Source organism: Silene latifolia, unplaced genomic scaffold (genome assembly GCF_048544455.1).
Source record: "Silene latifolia isolate original U9 population unplaced genomic scaffold, ASM4854445v1 scaffold_96, whole genome shotgun sequence".
NCBI lineage: Eukaryota > Viridiplantae > Streptophyta > Magnoliopsida > Caryophyllales > Caryophyllaceae > Silene > Silene latifolia.
This window is the reverse complement of record NW_027413827.1, coordinates 2,888,576-2,912,418: the sequence shown is the minus strand read 5'-3', so window position 1 is coordinate 2,912,418 and position 23,843 is coordinate 2,888,576. Positions and strand designations below refer to the sequence as shown.

Below are 23,843 nucleotides of genomic sequence, written 5' to 3'. Positions count from 1 at the left end.
AAAAACAATCCCATAAAAAACACCGCAAGAATTCATACACATTGTATTTAATCTATTGCTGTTGTGAAATATAGAGTATGAGAATTAGAGAGAGAAACTCAAGAGAAAGTAAGGGAGACAGAACTGTATTCTTATTTCATTATGAAGGGTATATATATACAATACAATGGGAGAAGGTTTCCATAAGACAATATATTCTAGAGTATTCTAAGATATGGACATCCATATAATAATATTTCATAACACTCCCCCTTGGATTTCCATTACTAAAGAAGATGTCTCGTTAAAAACCTTACTAGAAAACCCTGTGGGAAAAACACTAGTGAAGGAAAAGAGTACACTAATCTTCAAACACGCATAACATGCTGCCTCCTTAAAACCTTTCCATGGAAAACCCAGTGGGACAAAACCATGGCTAAGGAAAAAGAGTACAGCGCGTGCTACTCCCCTGATGATTACGTAACTTGATAAATCTTGAAATGGTCCATAATTTGACATAACTTCTCGATCGTTGAAGTAGTACCCATCGTAGTTAATAAACTTGAATCTTCGGTCAATAGAAATTCTTGACAACTTCAATATCATATCTTTCGGAGCTGACAATCTGGAGATAATAATTTCATAATAACTCTTGGATCTTCATTTCAATTAATACTTCCGTAATAGTGATATAATTTCTCCTCAATAAACGACATAACATTATATGTCTAAAACAATTGTCATCTCAATCAATTATGATAATCATGACTATAGCGTATTAATGCGCTTATAATGCTACCACGTTAAAAACCTTGCTAGGAAAAACCCATTGGGACAAAAAACCTAGTCGAAGGGAAAAAGAGTGTAGCTTTCATTCCTGAATTCATTGTGTTCAGGAGAATCAATCCGATCATTATTGAATAAATTATCCAATACCTTCGACCGATTTTCTTTGCTAAACCATATATGTATGGATTGACATTTTTCATTGTAGATTTTCACTACATTATTCTAAACGTTATGGTACTTCTTAACCATAAAATTCACATGTTTAGCAAAAGCTCGTTCAATATGCTCAAACTTCAAGTTGAGACAATAACTTTTCAAATGAACTCTATAGGAGTTTTGATGTTCCATCTTGGACTAATCACGATATCTTTCAATCGTATTGTAGAGGTTTATATATCATCATGAGTTCCCAAAACTCAATTAATAAAAACATCATCATTTGACGATCGTTTATAAGAGGCTCCTATAGGGAGTTATCCTCGTTAGAGTATCTCATAAGATAACATTTCTCTTTTTATTAACATGTGCATGCTTATGATGTGAAATAAATTTCTAAATAACATATTCTAAAACAATGCAATAATAATAATGTATATAGTAAAACTAAATGCAATGATGAATTTACTATCTATATGCACATGATGATGACTCGATAATGCAAACTGTACAATTTCCTTTTCCAATATTCATAACTTAAATTGACTTCAGGTCAATAGTTGGACATTTAGTCCATGAGCTCATTTATAATCATAGATTATATGTCGACAATCAAAATTGGACTTACTTATAAGATCCCTATTTTCTAGTCCATTAATTTCCGCGCGCAAATGCATATCGGTTCCTTAAATATATCGATATAATTTCAATATCTCGTGATATTGTCAGTACTGATCAATGATATTTGAATATATTTGGTACCATTCCTTTTCTATATAGGCCATCTATTATCATTCAGATATTTATGTCACTTCCGGGACATCTAAATTTCTTTACTCCATATATGTGAGTACCAACTGCCCAAACTTGCCATTTTCTTATTACTTGAAATATGTGAACCGATATGACTCTCATACTGTATTTCACGTGTGCTTTATTGTTCAAATTGGCAAGAATCTAATTTTCATTACATATATTTTCTATGACTAATGTATAGCTCGCTATACCACATATAGGGCTAAACTGTCTATAATTAAATCATAGATTTCGATGTATGAACATATCACATTTTGATAAGGTGACAAAGTGGTATCATAATACATCTTCATAACCAAATGAATACCATCATTTCTAATTTCATGACCCTCTACTTGATGTATTTCATATTGAAAACAAACTACTGAACTTCTGGTTCAGTTGGGGATAATATACCTGTTTGTTTTTACCAGCTTTTCCTTATCATTCTCCCCCTAAGGTGGTAAAAACCATAACCACTTTAGGACTTAATTTCTCATATCACCGATGAGAATTTATATGGGCATTTTTTATATAATAACAATATAATGCAGTTGGATTTTTAATGTGCTGAATCACAATGCCCAATTTGGAGACTAACGATTCTATATAATAATCAAACTGTAATCTCCAATATCAAATATGTATACTCAATCTCCGTGTAATGTCTTGCCTTTAATAAATTTACACGAGAGAGTTTTCAGCACTTATGTTTTCCTTAGGATAAACTTCAGGTTTATCGAAACGGGTGTAATAAGAACCCGGATGGCCTTAATTGTCACATCTGGATCATTTCATGTCAAGTTTCTTAGTTGCCAACAACTCATGGCAATCTTTTATAATCTATCTGGCCAGATAAATGGTGTGACATAGGACACAACAGATGTCTCATATATGTAGGCAAGACTCATCAATGTTCTTTGAGGAAACATGACTATATTACTCTTTTGAAATTGAGATTGTCTCTCAGACGTTCTATGTCAATCTTTGTATACTTCTGGTATACAACTTCTATTTATGGAACTTCTAGTCCAATATAGGTAATAGGTGAATAGATATACAATAATGAAACATAAGGTAAAATCAACAGTAGTAATAAGATAATGATAATAATAATAATAATAATACGACATTAATGTGCGACACAAACCATGCAAATAGAGACATCTTCATATACTAACACACAAGCAATCTCGTCTGTAATTTTATCTACTTCTTTTCAACTTGAGTGGGTTCAACGTCTTGTTTATGAGGACCAAAATATTAAGAAACAAATATTCTTACCCTGCATTCTTTTCGTTAACGAAGGATGTAATACCATCTTAATAATATAACTATCATAAGCATATTAGGAAGCCTAGTAATAAAATACCTGATTTACCTTTACGAGCAATTGGGTTCCACTAACAAAATACAAAATTACCTAACATACGTGACATGTTTATGGTAGAATGAAAAGAATTTGTTTATCATATTTTTTTCTTTTTACTTATATAGAACTTTTAGCATATATGAGTTTTATAATACTTTTCATGAAATATTTTCTCTTAGGAGATATTGTCATTTCTTTCAATGAACAAATTTTGGCCTCAATAAGGCCACATCATTAAGCTCAATTAAGGCTTCTTTACCCCGCTCATCAAATGCCATATTGTTAGGCTCAATTTAGGCCGCAACATTAGGCTTATCATAATGTCATGTTCTCGATCTCTGTCATCGGCATGATGACAGAGTTTTTATGAGAGGTCACATTCACTTCTAGGAATGGATCAAATTTCATATCTCATTATACTGTTCAACTTCAGGTGAACAAAAATCAATTCGCAAATTCCCTCAAAAAAAAATGAATTCGCAAATAAATTTGCCTTTCATAAAGACCGCTTTAAATTGAACAACTGTTCATATAGTCATAGACGTGGACTTATGGCCACTAGCATTTATACGTGGACTTTTGGCCACTTATAATTATACAATATAAATATATTGTACTGATGAGACGGTGTGAAATTAGTACACACCTTTAAAACTTTAAACTTCAGGTCAAAGTTATAATATAAACATATCTGCTCATCTTTATAAAATAAATATTTTGGAGCTTCAGGCCCAAAATTATATTATATGTCCCTTTCCAAAATTTGTTGACCACAAATTCAAGTTCGTAAAATACGACCTAATTAATTATATAAAACAATGTTGATACTATAGTATTAAGTATTAACAATAGCTAATTAAAAATTTTATGCAAACGAAACCACTGATGCAATTCATATAATAAATTATCATAATCCATTTGTATATGCGGCAATAACGCAAGTAACATCTTATAAGCAAATATGCAATTATCATGAATTAAGTATAAATCTGTATGCCTTCACTGGGTATTTGTTATAATTGCATGAAGAAATTATGGGATACATTGATGAGTGGCCATTAAATATCTGTCTAAAAACTTGTGCTACTGTTAAAAGGTGAAATTTGGTATGTATCATGTATGAATGAATACATCTGCTGATTTATGTAATGTCGTGTACACCTTAGGTGGTGGTTTATTAATTAGCTATACAGTGGCATATTATGCTAAGTATTATTATGATTATACGGATTTTGCTGAAAATTGGATAACGAGTCAGACATGTTTACATTATGCGGCTAAGACAGATGCATATTGCTGAAAATTTAACACAAGCATAATTGTAATTGACTACTAAGTTTGTCTAATTGAAAAAACGTAGCCTTTCTCGTTGGAGCTTTAATCTAAGGGTATGTTCAAATTTCACGTTAAATTACTCAGATCATTAGTAAATGGAAAAACATACCTTTTTCTTACGGTAAAAAAATTATGACAAAACGTACCTTAATTAGATAGATAATAGAATAAGATTTGATATAAACCTCCTCCTTATCAAATCTGAATTAGCAAAATAATATAATAAGATCTGATATGACTCTCCATATTATCAGATCTGAATAATAAGTAATAGTCGTTAATTTTATTTGCCCAGCGGTTAGGGTTCGTGCTGATAACGTGTTGTGAAATATAGAGTATGAGAATTAGAGAGAGAAACAACTCAAGAGAAAGTAAGGGAGGCAGAACTGTATTCTTATTTCATTACGAAGGGTATATATATACAATACAATGGGAGAAGGTTTCTATAAGACAATATATTCTAGAGTATTCTAAGATATGAACATCCATATAATAATATTTCATAACAATTGCAGAATTATTTAAAAGTAAAATAAACAAAACAAACCTTTAAATTAGTTTCATGTGTGTTTATCTATCTCCATTACGTGTTGTACTCCAATGCATCAAGTGTTTGATTCCGAGCCATGCATGCAATATTTGTTGTTGGCTTCCTGTAAAAACAATGCAAATATAATTAGAAAAACTCATAAATCATGTTCATGGATGAACGATATACAAATAGTAAAAAGTATACAGAAAGCTTAACAAAAAGTAATTCTCAAATTTGGTGTAAATATCTGAATTATCGATTTTTATAGGCTTAGAGATATTTTAAGTCCGTTCCTACTGCTAATCAAATACACTCCCTTAAATCTTTAGCTAAATCTTCCTAATTACGTGGAAAAAATAGATCTTTAGCTAAATTCATGTGTGTATTATATTACTATAGATTTTAAGTATTTCGCAAAAGGTGGAGATTCTGTAATCACTCAAAAAAAAACTTGATAGATAGATATAGATTAGTCGTGAAAATGACATTTGCAAACGAGGATTTGTGCACTGCATTTGCTTCATGTTTGCGTATAGGGTTGGTTTTTAACTATTTATTAGGATGGACGAATTATTTCAAAAATAAGGACAAAGGTGCCAAATCGTACCGGTGACAAGGATCATTGTTTTTTATTTCCATGATGAAACAATGACTTGTGTGAGGGACGATTTCATAGTTATCACTCGGTGCAAGTTAAAACACAATCATATGTCAATCCATCGAATAGTCCTTACATTGAGTGTGATGTTGTGGCATTGGAAGAACTTTTAACACTTTAGTTAGAGTGTAGAGGTCGTAAAAATTTATCAATCAATAGGCGGGATCACATTGAGTGTGATGCTGTGGCATTGGAAGAAGTTGAAACATTTCAATCTTGATTTTTACTATGCCATCGAGAAGGGTGATGAGAGGGGATTTAATCATCTTGATTTTTCGAAGTTGAAGCATGATAAAAACTCAAATTAAGTATATGGTAATGGTTACCCTTTTCTTCTTTCGAACAAATGGTTCTGCTTACCTTCGTCCTACTGAATAGAAAAGTTTGTTTTCAAAAGTTCAAAAAAAAAATCAAGGCTAGAAAAAAAATGAGAATCAGGCGGAGCAGCTCAAAGTTCACATCTCGAAAGTATGAATTAACACATCACCTCTGCCAAGTGGACACCATATTATAGCACAAGAAAAAAAACCATGTATTTTTACTGATTTCGTGCGCCATGACGCCATTTAATCCAGGTTATTACCTGCACTATCAAGTATCTTGACGAGCCCTGGCGAATTTCATACGGCAAGGGAATGCCCTTCTACATCAGCTTTCTTCATTATTTCTCTCTACAGAAGCATTTCAGAAAGACATGAGAAGCAGAAGTAGGAATTTATGCCAGTCCATGACGTGACAAGAAAAGGTTTGTACATTAACCTAATAGAAAATGCTAGGTTACAAGGTAGAAGAAAAGGCAGCTTCGTAATACTAAACACACTGTCACGGAAGGCAACTCACTGATCCAAAAAACGTTGTTCCGTTCGAGTTAGATCATTCGATGGGCTAAATTTGGTGGAATGTTCTAGGAGATTCAGGAACCTTCTCAAGCTTTCCAATTGCCTATAGTATTCTAGAAGAACCTAGTGTACTCTAGAATTGCGTAGATTATTCTAGAATAGTGTGAAAGTGTCTAGGTGGTTTTAGACCATTTCTTGTATGCACTAGAATGTTCATGTCTTGAGTGTTCTTTTATCCCAAAACACCAAGACATCAAAGTGAGCGCGAAGGATAACCAAATGGGATGCATAACGAGCATCGATTCTTGGCTCGTGGGTGCGTAGGAATGAGGGGCTCAATTTTGGGCCATTTCGGGAAGCCCGACTTGTTAATGACGGATTATTGACGGGTGGCGCATGGGCTGCAACTAGCTTGCGGGTGCCAAGAGAAGTCGGCCAGGGACACACAGCACCCATCCCGACCACACAATTCATCCCGAACAAGCCACGTAACTCATGAATCATGTCTCAACATCCCCTCCCCAGCTCCACCCCAGCCACCTCAACTACCACTTGCAGCCACAATGACATTAGCCAGTATAATCACACAACCCAGAAACACTCGTGAATCACATCACCAACTCAATCACAACTCCAACCAGATTAGAAAACTTTCAAGTACTGACGGTTCATGATTTCTTGCAGAGTTTGAAATTCTGACATCTCGATTGGCATGATGATGATGATTCTAAGCAAACGATTATGTGATGGTAATCACGGTTAATTAAGGGATTCCAAAGTCCGAGTTAAACGAAAAATTTCAGATCACATGTGGAAAGTGTAACAGAAAAATGACGACATTCTAGACTGGAAACCTTCTCTCTTTTTACAATTGCTTTGTTTTTCTTTTCTTGCACTCACATAATGTACATAAAATGGTTGGCACTTAGGTGGTGGTGGTGGGGAGAGGAACAGATTGATTGAAGAAGGAGAACGTATGGGGTTAACTTTTAAAATTAAGAACAGGGGAAGGGGGGGGGGGGTCTGCTTTTTAGCTAAATCGGTGAGGGTCGACCAAAAAAGATGGAAGTATGGGAGATGTGCGACAGGGAACAGATGAGCAGCTAAGCACTAAGGACTAAGGAGAGTGAGCACAAGCGTAGGTGAGAGGAGAGGGAAGATACACATGGTAGATGAGTATTTTGCATACATTCTTACCTTGGCTTTGTACCAAAAGCAAAATTAAAAAATTGACAACCACAAAGAGAGTAGCACAATGTTGACAACAAACTAGGGCTTTGTGGCTGTCGTGGTGGTGGTGGTGGTGGCATTCATGATCTGATCTGGCAAAAACCGTAAGGCGTAAGCACAAAATACTGTCCTCAAACTCAGTGTACACCAAAGAAAAAAAACTCCTTTCATTCAAATTCACAATGCCCTCCATTTGACTTTGAAGTCCACTTTGACTACTGCTATTTTGGTACAGAAAACAGTGGTCAAAACGTTTTTTGAAACGATAATATTCCGTATGATATCAACCTTTTTTGATAAATCAAATATGACAAATTTGACATTTTACCTTCAAATACTCCATATTAGAAATATTTATTAATTATCAATACTGACCATCAAAGTTAAAAGGGGACAACTTAAGGGGGATAGAAGTAAGCTCACTGTGGCGTCATGTACCCTCGTACTGAAAGTGAAATTCTCCATGTTAGATGTTAGATTTTCAGTAAGGAAGGCGACCAAAAAAAGTTCTCTACATAACAACAATTTTACAAATCTAGAGGGGGCATTCAGTATATCAAAGTCATTACAGCAAAAGTATGATTGAGTAAAGTACCTGGATTAGTGATGTAACAACCCCTGGACGTGCCTGTTTTTGTTTGATAATCAAGAAAAAGGCATATGAGAACATGTACACTGAAATGACAAATCTACCATAGTAAACAGTAAATACATGCCTTAAACTGTTTCTCCGACCATGATACATCTTCCCATGATTTTGACTCCATTGATGCCAGTGAAGTGGGAGCCTGAATTGATTCTACATGTTGCACAAGTCTCAGGCTATCTACATATAAATTAGATGGAAGACACATTAGAAAATGGAAAAATGCTCCTTCCTAGACGAAGCAACAAAAAAAAATCTTCTGTTTTAAAACAGAAATAAAATAAATTGCTACGTGTTTGTTCGTATTTGAGTACAATCATGGGCATTCTCTGTTATGCCATACAGCTCCGACATGTCAGCAACTAATTATGAACCAGATGAAAATAACATTCCACACACCTCCAGCATGTCATCAACTAATTACGCACCAAATGAAATAACATTATACGGAGTACAATATATGCCCATTTTGGTCAACAAAGAACTACCTGCCTTAAAGTTCCGCCCACTGCAGAAATTTAAACCACTAGGCTTGAATGGATTGACTAATCTCCATAGACTACAAAGATCGAACCAAAAAGAAAATCTGGACCATACTAGGGTAATTAGCCAATCGATCCACTACAATGCCTTTCGCATCCCTCTCAGACAAAAAACTCATTACCAAGTCAACAACAGTGATTAATATTTACTTGTAATGAATGCCTCTTCCCAATTTCCACGTTCCAACCAAGATGGTGACACCTCCCGAACTGTAATTCCATTGCTCAAACATATCCTGTTTCAAAAAAATAAGATTCAAATGAGAAGTAGTCAGATACACACTGTATTTGAGCAATTCCACTGCGTAGAAGTTAGAAGTAACCCCATCCACTCCCAGCATCCTAGTAAGGAGTGAGGCACCCAGAGATGATTTTGCATTTGCAAATCTCATCCCACAAAAAGGCCAAAAACTCAAAAGGCAATGACATTATTCTGATTCGTCAAAGAAAATGAATAACAAAAATATATAGGAAGACAAGTTTTATTGTATGATAAATTTGCAATAAAAAAAGACTGGAAAAGTCAGATGGACTGGTGTCACCAAGGTTAAATCAATTTCCACCCATTCATCTATATAACCATAGAGAAAAAATAGGATATTACTATATTATCAATATAGCAAAAGAGGGCAAAGGGTCCTCATATGCAAACATTAATATATTTTTGTATGACAATTCTTAAAATTATGATTAATATAAAATTTATCAACAACATTATGAGATACATCAAGTACACTCCGCAGCTACTACTTTTACTTTCACTACTATTGATGTTATTAGTTACTTTCACTAATTTTTCTGTCATTATTGTTATTTTCACTACTATGATTGTGAGTTTGTGACACTAATCCCCTATCTACTAAAAGAATAGGTGTTTTCACAACTTTTCCCTTCAAAAAGCATCTTTTTAAATACGGAAGCTAATTACAATTAAGTGCATTCACCAAATAAGGAAACCAATAATTATAACTTATTTCATTAAATTATTATCTTTTCATTAAAATTAAATTCTTCATCAAACTATATTATTTTAATTAAACTTAAAACTATAATATTTTAACTAAAATATAAATAAAATTTATATAAAACTATAAATTGTTAGATCTTTTATTGATGTTATTATTTGAGAATGACTTGAACCATCTATAATATGTATAAAACAAAATTGTCAATCGTTATTATTAATTTTGTGCAAAAAAAAATTATAAATGGAAATCATTAGCTTTGCGGTATAAAAATATTTTCTGTGAAATACAATCTAGCACATTACTCAATTCTCTTGAATACTTTTTACTTCCAAACTTTTTTCTCAAAGTGAAATACAATGATGAGAAATATGAACAATTAATGAGATACCAATATTATATAAGTAATTTATTAAATAAAACCTCTATATACCGTGCATTTATTGCTCGGGGTCTAAAGTCTAAACTAGTTTATTTTTTAAAAATGATGATATCATTGTGATGCCAATATGTTTTTTTAATAGTAGTAAAAGTAACAATAGTAGCAGTCGGGCGTAATAAAAGTGACAAAAGTAATGAAAGTATTATTAATTCTTCATCTCATTCTAACTTTCCAAATTATAACTTCACTATATAAGATTGTAATAATCTTTTCTAAATTAATAACTTTACTAATTCTTTGACAAAAACTATCTTATATTTAGGGGTATTTGTAAAAGACTACCTTTGTTTTCTCCTTTTTTGGGGTCAAAAACTACATGAAAATATGGCGAGATTTTGTCGATTTAGCGACATTAACCTATCTCACATGTGACATGACTCAGTTAACATCAAACATGTTAACAACAATGATGAAGTGCGTCTAAACCACAATTTAACTTTAAATAAGCAAATTTTATGTTTTCACATTTCAATAATAACTACGAACATCTACTAAACTTAAGCGTAAGTACAACATGACTTCCCAAAACCGGGCATAAGCAAGATTAAAACAGAAAAGTCACGTGACATAGGTTAAACTTTAAAGCCGGAAAACTGACCAAGTTTGTCTAAACTCTTAGACTCTTAGAGTGGCTAGTTAATGACTAAAAATAAAGAAAACAAAGGTAGTTTAAAACAAAAAAAAATAATGTAAGCTAGTATTTTTATATGTTTATCTTATACTCCCTCCAATTCACCATTTTCTTCCATATTTCCTTAAACGGATTATTCGGGTTTTCTTCCCTATTTCCTTTTTTTTGGGTTGCTTTGTGTAGTCCAAACTAGTTTTTTAATGCCAATGCGCTGCACGGATATTAAAATAATGTGTGATAAATTTCACAATATAATGGAATATGGTACATAATTCATGTTTAAGCAATTATGTACGCCGCATGACCAACAAATAATTCTCGTTAACATAATATTGAATATTGAAATGAGAATAAATGAGTGTTTGATTAATAAATATTTTTTGTTACAAAAATAAAACCAAGATGAAGTTTATACATATGATACTCCAAATTCCAGAGTTTTTAGATTTTGTTGATGATACATGTTTGTTTGTTTTTCAACTGGTCAAGGAAACAATCTACTACGCATAATCAACTCAATAATGCAACAAATCCCCTTATTTGGAATACCAAACTATAATTTAATCATTGTTGGATCAAAGGTAATTACGCAAAAATATTCACAAGTAGTGACGTAGTTATATCTCCCGGTCAAACTATAGACGTACTTTTGAATGTGAATCAAGCTCCAATGCAAGCCATGTCTACATGGCTGCGGCTCCTTATGAACATACACCCCGTCTCCAAACAATCATTTGATACCACCACCAGAATCATTCATTATAATGGAAATCATTCGATAAAATTGTCTATTCTACCCTTGTTTAATGATGTCGTTGCAGTATGTAGTGAGATTTACCTTCTACAAATTCACCATAGTTTCATCCCCACTCAACTTTCGCATACTATATCAACTCAACCCACCGCAATCTTGCCCCCATCTCCTTATTTGAAACAAAATCTTGCTCGCATACCCCCTATTTTTCTTCCCTATTCGCACAAATGATCTAAAACAACCTCATCCCTTGCAAGATTCATCCTTGTCTCCAAAACTCATATCAAATTTAATCAATCAAGTGAAAAACTAAACACCTGCCTCTAGAAAAATCCACCACCCAATGGAAACTAACCCTTACCCTCGTATGTTGGTAGGATTAAGATTTTACTTTGGATCGATGAAGTCAAAATTATGTTTATCCACATGATCTTTAGAGGTTTCTTGTTATTGTTCAAGGTACCTATTTGTTTTTCTGCAAGTAATATTTTATTGATAAAACAACCGTATTTCTGATCACCTTCCACAAATACACCCTCCTCCCACCTGACTATATTTACCCACAAAATAAAACATTGCAAGCCACTCTGATAAGTAGAGTTAGAACTAGAACTGAAACAACCTCCAATCCACTACCACTATGTTGTTAGATTGAATAAGTTTGAATATTATATATATATATACACGAACTTTGCTACTTATTTAATTTTCCCTTCCCTCTTTTCACATCCATTCCACTTTTATTGTACATTTTCCTTCAAATTTTATCTCATAATTATTGCCTCATTTTTATTGCCCCTAGATCACAAATTATTGCACGATATTCATTAAACCTTTCACGCTATGAATCAAAAGTAAGTAATTAACCACCAAATTTGACGCAGTCATCCCTATTCCTAATACCTCAAACAACCATCTAACTCATTATCGGAACCTTTCCCCAATTCGTATCTCCCTAAAATATATTGATGATGTGCTCAATTTATACAAACAAAATAAAAAAAAATAGAGCATCAATAATAATTAGTTTGCTCGATATAATTGAATAGTACCCTTTTTTATGCATGTAAATTTGTCACAACAAAAGCTTGTGATAGACGGTCTTACACCAAGTTAGGGAAAAACTACTCTACTTTTTTATGTGTTTTCATGACTTTTTTTTTTAAAAAAAATTTGATCGTTGCTTATATTGACTCTTTAATTTTTATGTTGTTAATCTCTTACAAACATTTTATGTTGTGAATTATCATATTTAACACATTTCCAGAAAATTGGATATTGCTAATATATCGAATGTTTTTTTTTCTAATTTAATAGTAAGTGTAAAAATATTAATGAATATTTTTCTAATTTTAATAAATTGTAAATTATTTCCCATTTCTAATAGGAAAATTATAAATAATTAATTATTTCCCATGTCTAATAGAAAACTTGTATTCCTATTTCTAATAGAAAATTTTAAACAATTAATTATTTTCTATTTCTAATAGGAAAATGTGTCTCGAAAAAAAGCCTCTTTTAGTTATATATATTGATATTGATATATTCATTCATTCATTCATTCAATAGCATGTGAGGTAGTGTGTTTTGTGTGGTCCAAATTCAATTTCTTATGCAAAAAGGAAAGGGGAAGAAAATGGTGAATTGGAGGGAGTACTGTATAGTATTATGAATTTTTATATGTTTATGTCATTCATTGAAGTCCCTGGTTTCCGGTGTATATATATATAGTATTAGATATAAAGATGTATTTATATATAGTATTAGATATAAAGATGCCCGTTTGCATTGTGTAAATGTAATTGGGATCCCCATATATATTCAAAAAATATTCCTTCGGAGAATTCAGCTCCAACCACGTAAGTACATAACCAAAAAACAATGAAGTAATCAACACGTCCATAATAGCGTCCCATCTTTTTTACTCCATACTACACCAAGCTCCTGAAATATAATGTGAAAAATTTGACCGTCAAACCACCCACCGCTGTTCACTAATATTAATCATCCTCAACCAGAACTAACGAGCCATGTGAGAATGAATGAATAGATGTATCCCTATCTCACAATATTTCCAGCACATAAACACACACACATTATACTAAGAGCAGTACCACCACGCTGAAGATTGCTATCAGTGTTAATTCTTCCAAGTACCTTTATCCAACAAAAGTTTCTTATTTTCAATGAAAGTTTAGATTTCCTTCATAACTAAGTTCAAAGCAGATGAAAATGATCATGTGAGCGATGTCATACAAAATTTGCAAGTGTAAACAGCCGAAGAATGAGCCTTCCAAACTCTACTACCAACATCTCGCGTCAAATAAACAGTTGAAAGTCACGATCATAACTCATCCAAGATCCAACTTCACCCATAACGAGACCTCACGTGTTCATAACTTCATGTGCTTTATCCAATAAGTTTTTCTTCACGCTTAATGTTCAGATTTCAGAATAACGCATATTGCAAGAAAAAGAAAAGTATACATTGAAACAACTAAACTATAAAGCACTCCATGTATCAAGAATGAAAAATATGTCAAATGGGTCAATAACATCAATCTACATAGTGATTGAAAAAGAGTACTTCCCCCCTCTCTTAGACATCTTGTTTCATCCAATAGATAATTCATATAGTGCTTGGTAGATAATAAACTTGTTTGTACTCCCTCCAATCCAATCCAAATGTAACATCTATTTTTGGGTGTTCTTCGAGGCGGCACTTTGACCGGATTTTTCTTCATCTAAACACGATTTTTTTCGACGAAAAGTTTTATTTTACGAAAGACTTTTTCATAACAAACCTAAATATGTTAGTTTCGATATTCAAAGTCTTATACTTTTTATGGTCAAAGTTTTCTAAGGTTGACCTCCAAAAAGTAGACGTTAAGTTACTCATACAGCAAATATCATAAATTTCTAGCACATACATGTATATGATACTTGCTAAATTCCAGGTCATTAGCCAACACCTGTATCGCACTCCACTTGAAGCTAAGCAACAAAGACCATAAGATGCCAAAATATACTTAAACAGATCATCCACATTTAGAAAGACACAAACACAAACATGTAGAGAAGTGACACAAAGGGTATCTATTGGTGGTTGTCTATGATGGAATTTCAGAAGCGAAGTGGTAAAATGCAGTAAACAGAAATGTCGTGGAATATTTGGAGACGAATTATAGAAAATTCACAATATATGTTATCAAAACTTCAAAAGTCAAGACTCAGACTGCAGCAAATTAAAACACTTGGTGTGGGACTGTGGACTAATTACATGACTATCAAAGAATAAGGCAAAACCACTTACTCCAGTACTAACTGGCGGATGATTCCTGGCAGGACACCAGCATTTACGGATGCTGTTTGTAATTCATACGAGTGCAAACTATCTTCATCATGTGACTTTTCCTCCTTGATGTCACTGTTTCCCTGCAGCTAAGGTCAGAAGCATACTTTCACAACACAAGAATACCAGCTTCAGTCATTTGAGGGGAGGAGGATGCATTTCACTGAGATTCACAAATTCAATAAAGAGGGGAACAAAAAGCATAGCAAATTACTTGCAGAATGAATTTTATTCAACTCTTCAGTCACTCCCTCTCACGCAAACACCCTAACATACACAAGTGCAAGTGCATTTGAAGACATTCCCGATTACCTCATCTATACTCCAAAAATCCGTGTATTAAAACTTTCCAACAACACTGCGTTTGTGACCACAATATAGATAAAGTTATGGCGGCTGAAAAACAATGCTAAAGATGAAGAAGCCAGAAGTTTGTCAGAACTCCTTACTGTATATAAAACCAAGTCTTGAACAATCTCATGCACATTATTTATTAAAGGGAGATTCTACATGGTACCCTCATGTTTTTGCATATTCTATAGTGTACCCCTCTTTTTGAGCTAAAAATGTTTGTCTATAATTCTTGGTCACGAACTCCGAAAACGGCATTTTTTTTTCAAACTAAGATCTCGTAAAGATGCTCAATTTGGGAACAAAAAATCGTTACTTTAGGAACTCGTAGCCCTGAAATATAGTAGTCAAAGTTTATTTGGTTAAAAACGTTTGACCGAAAATATGGCTTGCAACAAGTTAAAAAATTAGCAATATTTTTTTTCAAATCGAAAATCTTGCGAAGACGATCAATTTGAAAAGAAGAAACGTCGTGTTCCGAACTCGTGACCATGAATTATACACCCTCAAAGTTTTTTAGTGGAAAAGGAGTACCAGGTAGAATATCCCTTTAGTAAAAATGGTCGTTCAAATTTCAAAGGCATACAAAAATACAAAATAATGAGCGCAGTGACTGGTGAGTGGTGAGTGGTGACTGCTGTGGCAGAATGACGAATCCCATTCTTTCCAATGCTTTATATGAATCAATTTCTAGTAAATTTATACAAATTTAAAAGTAACCTTATCACTAGTTTCTACGATCATGTCAGCACTAACTTACCAGGCGAGAGACAATCTTAATATACCTCCTCCAGCACATCCTTAGATGATTATAAAGTTTAGCCGGGATCAATGATTAATAAAATCACATTATTGTGGTAACTTCGATGCCAACATTTTAACAAAATAGTGGTTCAACTAGTGAATTTTACAGAGACTGAACACTTACATGATACTCCCTCTCATTCAACTAGTTGTTTACGTTTCATAAAATATTATAAAAATGTAAGCAACTAGTGGAATGGGAGGGAGTAGTATAGTTTGTTTAGTTTATTAACTAAAGATGTCATAAATCTGAAATTAAATCATTCAAAGAGGAACCAGGGGAATCAGAAATATTGTACTCCTTATTAAGACAAAGCCTATACATTTATATTTGAATGGATCCTCACCTTAGAACAAACAACAAAGAAATTTGTTATGGTTCCTTCAAGTATACGGCCATCATCATCTGACAACAAGAGCTCAGTAGCTGATGGAGGCCTCAAATTTTCCAGTGGCTTCCTCAGCCTACCTAGAAATTCAAGTTCCAGAAATTACAACTCAGAAAGGCCTGAGAATTTGAAGTACTCAGCATTCAAGTACCACCAAACTATAATGTCGTCATACTTGGCGTGAATCAACCCTAACCTAAGCCAAATTCTAATTAAAGAATCTGAAGTTGCTTTTTCCAAATGTCTCCACATTGCCAACACAAGTTAAATTGAGTGACAAGCTTGCTCAATTTAAATGGTAAACGCGTCATAGAAAAGGTAATATACACATCCATTAAATAGACATCTTCTAAGTACCCTCGATTTAATTACAAAACATATAAGTACCAAGTTACCAACTGTAGGTATTTTATAGGCATATCAACAATTCATCCTTTAAATGTAATTACTTCCGAATTTTTAGTGAAAATGAGTTAATAATACAAATTATCTCGTGCAATATAAGACAATCTCAGGCAAATATCATTGTGTCCTGGGGAACAAGCAAACAGTAGAATTATAACAAGCAAACAGTAGAATTAAATGAACTCGATCAAGGGGACAAAAAAAGAATAAAGAAAATCAGAAAGGCAAACCTAGCCCAATCAGAGTACTTAGCTTCGGCAAAATCCCTCCTATTCCCAACCACAGCCAACCTAGCCCCATTTCCGGCAACACCAAAAACAGGGGGAACATACATTCCTATATGTACATACACGTCAAAAATCCTATCAATCACTTCACTATCAATTCTCCCCCTCAATTCCCCAACATTCCCTCCAATCAAAGCTGAAACCGCCAATTCTTTTCCGAAACCCCTCTCACTGAGGGCAACCGGCAGCGAAACACGCATTTCCTCGCTAACTCGATTGCGCAAAATGAAATCCCAGTTCGAAGACGGCGGCATGAAAAACTTGGACGAGAATTGAGGGCCAAAAATGAGGCTAGGGTTGGTATTAAGCAGAATTAGGAGGGAATTTGAGAGGCGTTTAAGGTGTCGATCGTAAAATAGGAGAATTCTTCCATTATCATGAGTTCTTGTCGTGGTATATGCACCTGCCAAAAAAACGAGGAATTCAAATTCTAGGGTTTATTGAGGAGAAAAAATTATCGGAATGTAAAATTGAAGAGATGAGATGAACCTGGATGAGTAGCGAGAAAAGTCGAGATCGGAGGAGTGTCGGCGGCGGGTAAAATATTACCGTTTTTAAAGAGAAATGTCGCCGGAGATGTAGACATCTTGGTATTGGTATGCTCCTTTTAATCCGCTTTTTCGCTCATTCCACAATTTTGTGGCACGGTCAGGGCCCGGGGGTTGCCGTGTGTTTTGTTTCATCTATATCTAAAAAATCCTATAAATACGTAACCAAAGGACACGTGGCAACAATTTACATGTACTCCGTATCTCCTCTAATGAGGCGCTTTATAGGAAAAACAAAGAAGTCTTTACGGCTCATTTAACTGTTTTACTTTACTTTTAAGGTGCAACCCTCCATCTTCCTCTTAATCATATCATATCATATATATATACTAGTATTGGTGCTCGGCTTCGCCCGGGCTACCTCTACTTACCAGTAATTTTTTTTTCATTAAATAAAATTACTTAAAGTTGCATAACCCATAAATTTATCATTAATATATTTTTCTATGACATATCCTAAAATTATGACGAAAGAAATTTTGAGACTAATTCACTACTCCCGCTGTTAATATTTTACTCTTATTAATGAAACAATAGTAATAACATTTCACTACTTGCCCGTAATCATTGTTACTTTTTACTTCTCCCGCCGTAATTATTGTTATTGTCACTACTGCAGCATTAATATTGATAATTTCACTACTCCCGCCGTAATTATTGTTACTTTCACTATTGCCGCATTAATATTGATTATTTTACTACTCCCGTTGTTGTTTTTACCACTCTCACTAATCTCGTCGGTAATATTGTTACTTTTACTATTCAAATGAGTGATTACTATCATATAACTATATCCAATGTTACTACAATTCTTTTCTTACTGATGAAATTACTTTTACTACTTAGGCATGCAATTTTAAGAGGATTATATATTTATATAAATATATTACATATGTGCATTAAAACAAATCGAAAGAATTATGCAATATTATATATTATAGAATCTAACTTGAATTATTTATAACCTACTTATATTATATTTTTGTATGTTAAATAATTAACATCTCTATACATCTAATTTAATATTTTTACAAAGTTTAATAAAATTGCATAGATTTTAAATTTAATATATAATTTTATGATGATAATAATTAATACCATAAGTGTGCATGTTTATACTAATTAATTATTTTATTTTAAGGAAATTGACCATCTTCTAGTCTTATATAAAATATTTAGGAAAATTGCCAAACATCTTTTTTCTTTTAGTTTCCTTGAAATTGACCATCTTAATTACTTATTTTATTTTAAGGAAATTGACCATCTTAATTAATTATTTTATTTTAAGGAAATCGACCATTAATATAATTTAATTTTAACCCAAACTATATAATATTTGCATAGAGATCCCTTAATCGGGTCCATCACACGGTGCTATTGATTTAAAACTATATAGTATAATTAATTTGTATAACTTTCTTTAATTACATTGAAATCCCTTGGTTCCTGGATTTAATATATAGTATTTATATATATATATATATATATATATATATATATATATATATATATATATATATATTATATTAAAGCAGAAACCATCTGCCACGTGTTATCGGCAGATGGCTTATGCCACATGTCATCTTCAGCAAATTAAAGTAAAAAATAAAGCTAAATTAATTAACAAATAACCCTTTAATTTTTACTAAAATAAAATGTCAGAATTATGGATTCTTATTTCTTCCTAATAAAATTCCCATAATACGGACAAGTTATAGAAGAAAGTTTCCATAGTGTCAAAAATATTTATTACCATAATGAATTTAATCATAATCAAAATTCACTAATTAATGATTTTTTATCAAAATTGAAGCCGTGATTTATGCAAATGAAAATATTACCATTATTGTAATGAGCGGTCAATAAGTAGAGATTTCATCAAATATTTGAAATCTTGGAATATTGTATATCAAGGGTCCAAGGGGAAGTTATCCTATAATTTCTATTTGACCATATTTTACATAATTTTCGCCATCATAGAAATATAGGATATCTAACGTACTCTATATTCATACTCAAACTCTACACCTCTTTGTTTCGTTTTGATTTTTATATTACTTTCAAAAATTTTATTTATATAATTTATAATGCTAATTTTTCTGAAAATGAAATGATGAAATATGTTTGATGTGCAAGATGAAGAATTGTAAATCTGTATTTATGCTAGAAGACTTTACTATGGACGTCAAGTCGTCAAACAACATATAAGAGCCTATACCTTCGTCGCTTATTCCCGTTGGTAATTTATTTACGTTTTAACTAATTTCTATTTTTATACTGTCAATCGAAAATTGAGATTGTAACAAGAGTTCAGATGAATGAAGGCTAAGGTAATAAAGGTAACTGTCGAGATGAACAAGGGACTTACAACGAGGTTGTATGGACCGAGATGCTAAACTTGTGCAGTAACAATAACTCAATCGATTTTAGAAAATGAGAGAGCAATTGAGTCAGAGCAAGAACTGTAGACGTAGTGTGTTTCATTCTCGTGGCCAACATCGTATGGAGCGGGATATTGTTAAGTTGAAGACTCAATCTTCGATTTCAGTCGACCGTTTAGCATTTCTTTGCGGGTACAAATAAATTGTTGCAGTAGCTAATAAAACTAAAAGAAAGAAGACTACGGTAATAATGTACATATGTCGTTGTTGTACTCCTATTTCAAACTCTTTGAGATTAATTTTTTTTTTTTTTTTTTTAATTCTTGGTTTCACAATTTCAACTAAACATTATTCCTTATCTTTTAATTTACCTTTTAGTTTCAAACTCTTCATGTTAAAACTTGAACATCAAAAGCGATTAGTAAGACTCGATGTTGACAAACCTTGCGAAGGAGCTGATGATAATGTACTCATGTAGCGTTTAATATTTCTAATAATTAACTCAACTAATTCATTATTGCTTTAAGTGTTATACTATGGGTATTGGGATAAAATAGTTTAATGGCTTTAATATTAACCTGCTTTTTTTGTCAAGAGAGGCTCTGAATTGTACGGGTGCATTGACCATCGAGAATAAATGTTGTCAGGGTAAAATATATTCATGTGTACTCTTGATCAATTCATTTTGCATAAAATCAAAATAACAAATTTGAAAATTTTATAATCTAATGTAACACACATCTCTTGGGGATATCATGCTTGTTTATCGGAATATCTAAGAACTTCTCGGATAACATTCTCAATGTTGGAAATTAATTGGTGATAAACACATCAATATGATAACCAAACAATCTCAAAACGTTTGGACAATGTACTATGATAACCTTTTTTACGGTAAAGCAGAGACCCTTCATATTTGCCGTGAATTTCACGTGACATAAAAATAGTTAACTAGCTTAAAATTCGTGCAAAGTTGCACGGGTATATTTATAAGCATTTTTTTAAACATCATCTGAAGTTAATTTAAAATATTTTTCATATATACGTGAAATATCTAAATATGAGTAAAATATTTATAAGCATATGTAAAGTGTTTAACTCCAAATTATTGATCTTAACTTTAAACATGAATAAATATTAATAAAATTCTAACTATATTACATGTTGATGAAACGAATTCAACATAGCTCAACAAAAAAGGAAACTGTAGATACCCAGTATCTGCACCTTCCGACAACCACCCGATGATGATCGGACTATAACGTGTTTTTGATATGCGTGCGTAGGATTGGCTATACATGAGACGGTTTAATACATTACTCGGATATGAAAAATGATTTCATAAATGGTTTTCTAACTTCATTTGCATTAAAATAACATTATTTAGAGTTAAAACCGTCTTCGGACCCAAAACCGACTCAGAAACCCGCAACTCGAGTTAACCTGAGTCAATCCGAATCTCGGATGTCAAAAATAATGTCATGAATGTCTTCGTCATGTCATTTCCATTAAAATGACCCTAATTAGAGTCAAAACTGACACCGGGCCAAAAACCGACTCCAAATTCAAATCCCGACTCACACGAGTCAAACCCGAGTCAAGCACACAAAACACCTATCTCAAGTAACACCCAAAATCATCTTATTAGGTTCCCATATTATTACACGATATCTCATTTGATTACCACAAATCAAACCAACCAAACAATAGATAGAGCAAAGGCCACATCCAAATTGAAAGGGACAGTACACCCCTTTCAATCACTAGGTGGCTCGCGCCTCTTTGGGGTGTCAGCTTAGCCTCTAAGCAAACTCAACCGACCTACCACCCCACATTTCTCTATAAATACCCACCATCACACACCACAATACTCAAGCGAGAGCCCGCCCCTTCCTTCTCCCTTAAACTTCTAGACCCGAGTTCCTAAGTCACAAAATCGACATGTGTTTACGACCTACCGATCGTAAACACAAGCCTTACACAATTTGTTTGGTACCATCGCCATGCATTCGACCGACCCATTTGACCAAGTCAATTCATCAATCAACGTGTTTTAATTAACATATTTTCAAAACAAAATCCTTTTTTAAGGCACTCTTTTAAACTTCTTTGATCGCGAGTAGTCACAACGAGAAAACCGTCTCTAAAGTCGTCTACCACTCAAACATCAATACACGTAAGTTTGAGGGTGTAAATATATCACTTATTTCATGTCTCTACTGTTTTTATGAGTTTATGAGCATGGACAATGCATAACACGATTCAAACATAGGTTAGACGAGCCAAAACCGAGTTTTGGCCTGAGACAGAAGCTCCTTGCTATGCAGGGAGGCTCGCGCCTCTTGTGGGTGTCCAGGTCAGACTCAAATGTGTTTGAGTTCGTCTTTCCTTCAACACTTTCTTTTATTTTTACTTCTTTCCTTTTACGGTTTTTATCATTTTAATTCATTTTTATGACAAATATTTTGACCATTACAAAAATCATCCTTGGTTCCTTATACCATGACGGTTTATTCCATGATTCGATGATATTATTGGTTAATTACATTTTAAAGGAAATTCTTTTCTTTTATTTACCATTTTTCTCATTTATTTACATTTGTAAATATATTAGTCATAATTCATGATCATCCTTGGTTCTTTATACCATGTCGGTTTAATCCGAGTACGGTGATAAATATCGACTAATTACAAATAAATGAACTTAACATAATTAGTTCAAATCAAACATTTTCCTTTCACTTTTATTTCATTTTATTTTTATATTTATCTTGGCCATATTGTATGTCACCCTTGGTTAAAATAAATACCATGTCGATTTAATTCGAGTACGGTGATAAAATGGTTAAGCACATATATTTTACATTTTTATTTGTAAACTATGCTTTTCAAACTTGCAAATCCAACAACGAATATTACTAACACAATAGTAATTATTCCGAGTCATGCAAATCATACTTGCAAATCATTCATTACAAAATACGGTTGTAAACAACCTTTTTAACAACCAGGAGGCACCTCTTGGCTCGCCCCATGGCTCGCGCCCCAAGAGTCTGCCTATTTCCATCTTTCAAAACCTGGGCAGAGCCCCTTCCCTCGCCAATAGGGTCGCGCCCTAATGGGGCTGTCTGGCACTGTTCTATCTCGTTTTGGTACTTGTCTAGGACGATCCCGATTACGGTTAACCCGAATACATGACGGATCAGATTGACGAGTTTGCATTTTACACCTTATCCTTTAAACACACTTTTTCAAATAAATAGACCGTGTTAAGCATCCTAATCCGAATTTGGTAAATGGATGTTTAATTTCCGTTTTCACATGCAAATCAATTTAAATCCAACTTTGACACCAATTTCTTGGTACATGCATAAACAACCGACTTAAGAAATATTCACATGTTAGGTTAAGACTTTTGGATGCGCATTCATGCATTTTAACCGTTTTATCAACTTTTGCACTTAAACAACCACGATCGATCAGTAGAGGCCGCTAACGCGGGTGGGATTGGGTGTCCGATTAAAAGGCTTTTTGTAATACCCGCCCTTTTAGGGATACCTTTGACCAGCGTTGACTGCCCTTGGGAGCGGGAGTAACCTTAGGGAAGTGTACCAAAACCTGTTTGAGCTGCGAGTAAGGGTGGTGCTCGATCGAGTAGAGG

At 33.3% G+C, this 23,843-nt stretch overlaps 1 protein-coding gene across 6 annotated transcripts; it reads right to left on the bottom strand.

Moving 5' to 3' along the window:
* Positions 1-4,801: 4,801 nt before the first annotated feature.
* Positions 4,802-17,938, bottom strand: LOC141640671 (uncharacterized). Of its 6 annotated transcripts, none has more exons than XM_074449375.1 (9): positions 17,743-17,938; positions 17,197-17,656; positions 16,520-16,637; positions 14,979-15,106; positions 9,024-9,109; positions 8,402-8,511; positions 8,281-8,313; positions 6,200-6,287; positions 4,802-5,079 (listed from the first exon to the last, which is right to left on the bottom strand). In XM_074449375.1, exons 1-8 carry the CDS (start codon positions 17,837-17,839, stop codon positions 6,237-6,239), a joined length of 1,083 nt encoding a protein of 360 aa, XP_074305476.1. In that variant the 5' UTR covers positions 17,840-17,938; the 3' UTR covers positions 4,802-5,079; positions 6,200-6,236. The 6 variants fall into 6 exon arrangements, 5 of the variants coding, with proteins under 5 accessions (XP_074305476.1, XP_074305478.1, XP_074305477.1 ...); XM_074449376.1 differs by lacking the exon at positions 4,802-5,079 and adding an exon at positions 5,921-6,105; XR_012543110.1 differs by lacking the exon at positions 4,802-5,079 and adding an exon at positions 7,653-7,777 and having other exon boundaries at positions 6,105-6,287.
* Positions 17,939-23,843: the final 5,905 nt, after the last annotated feature.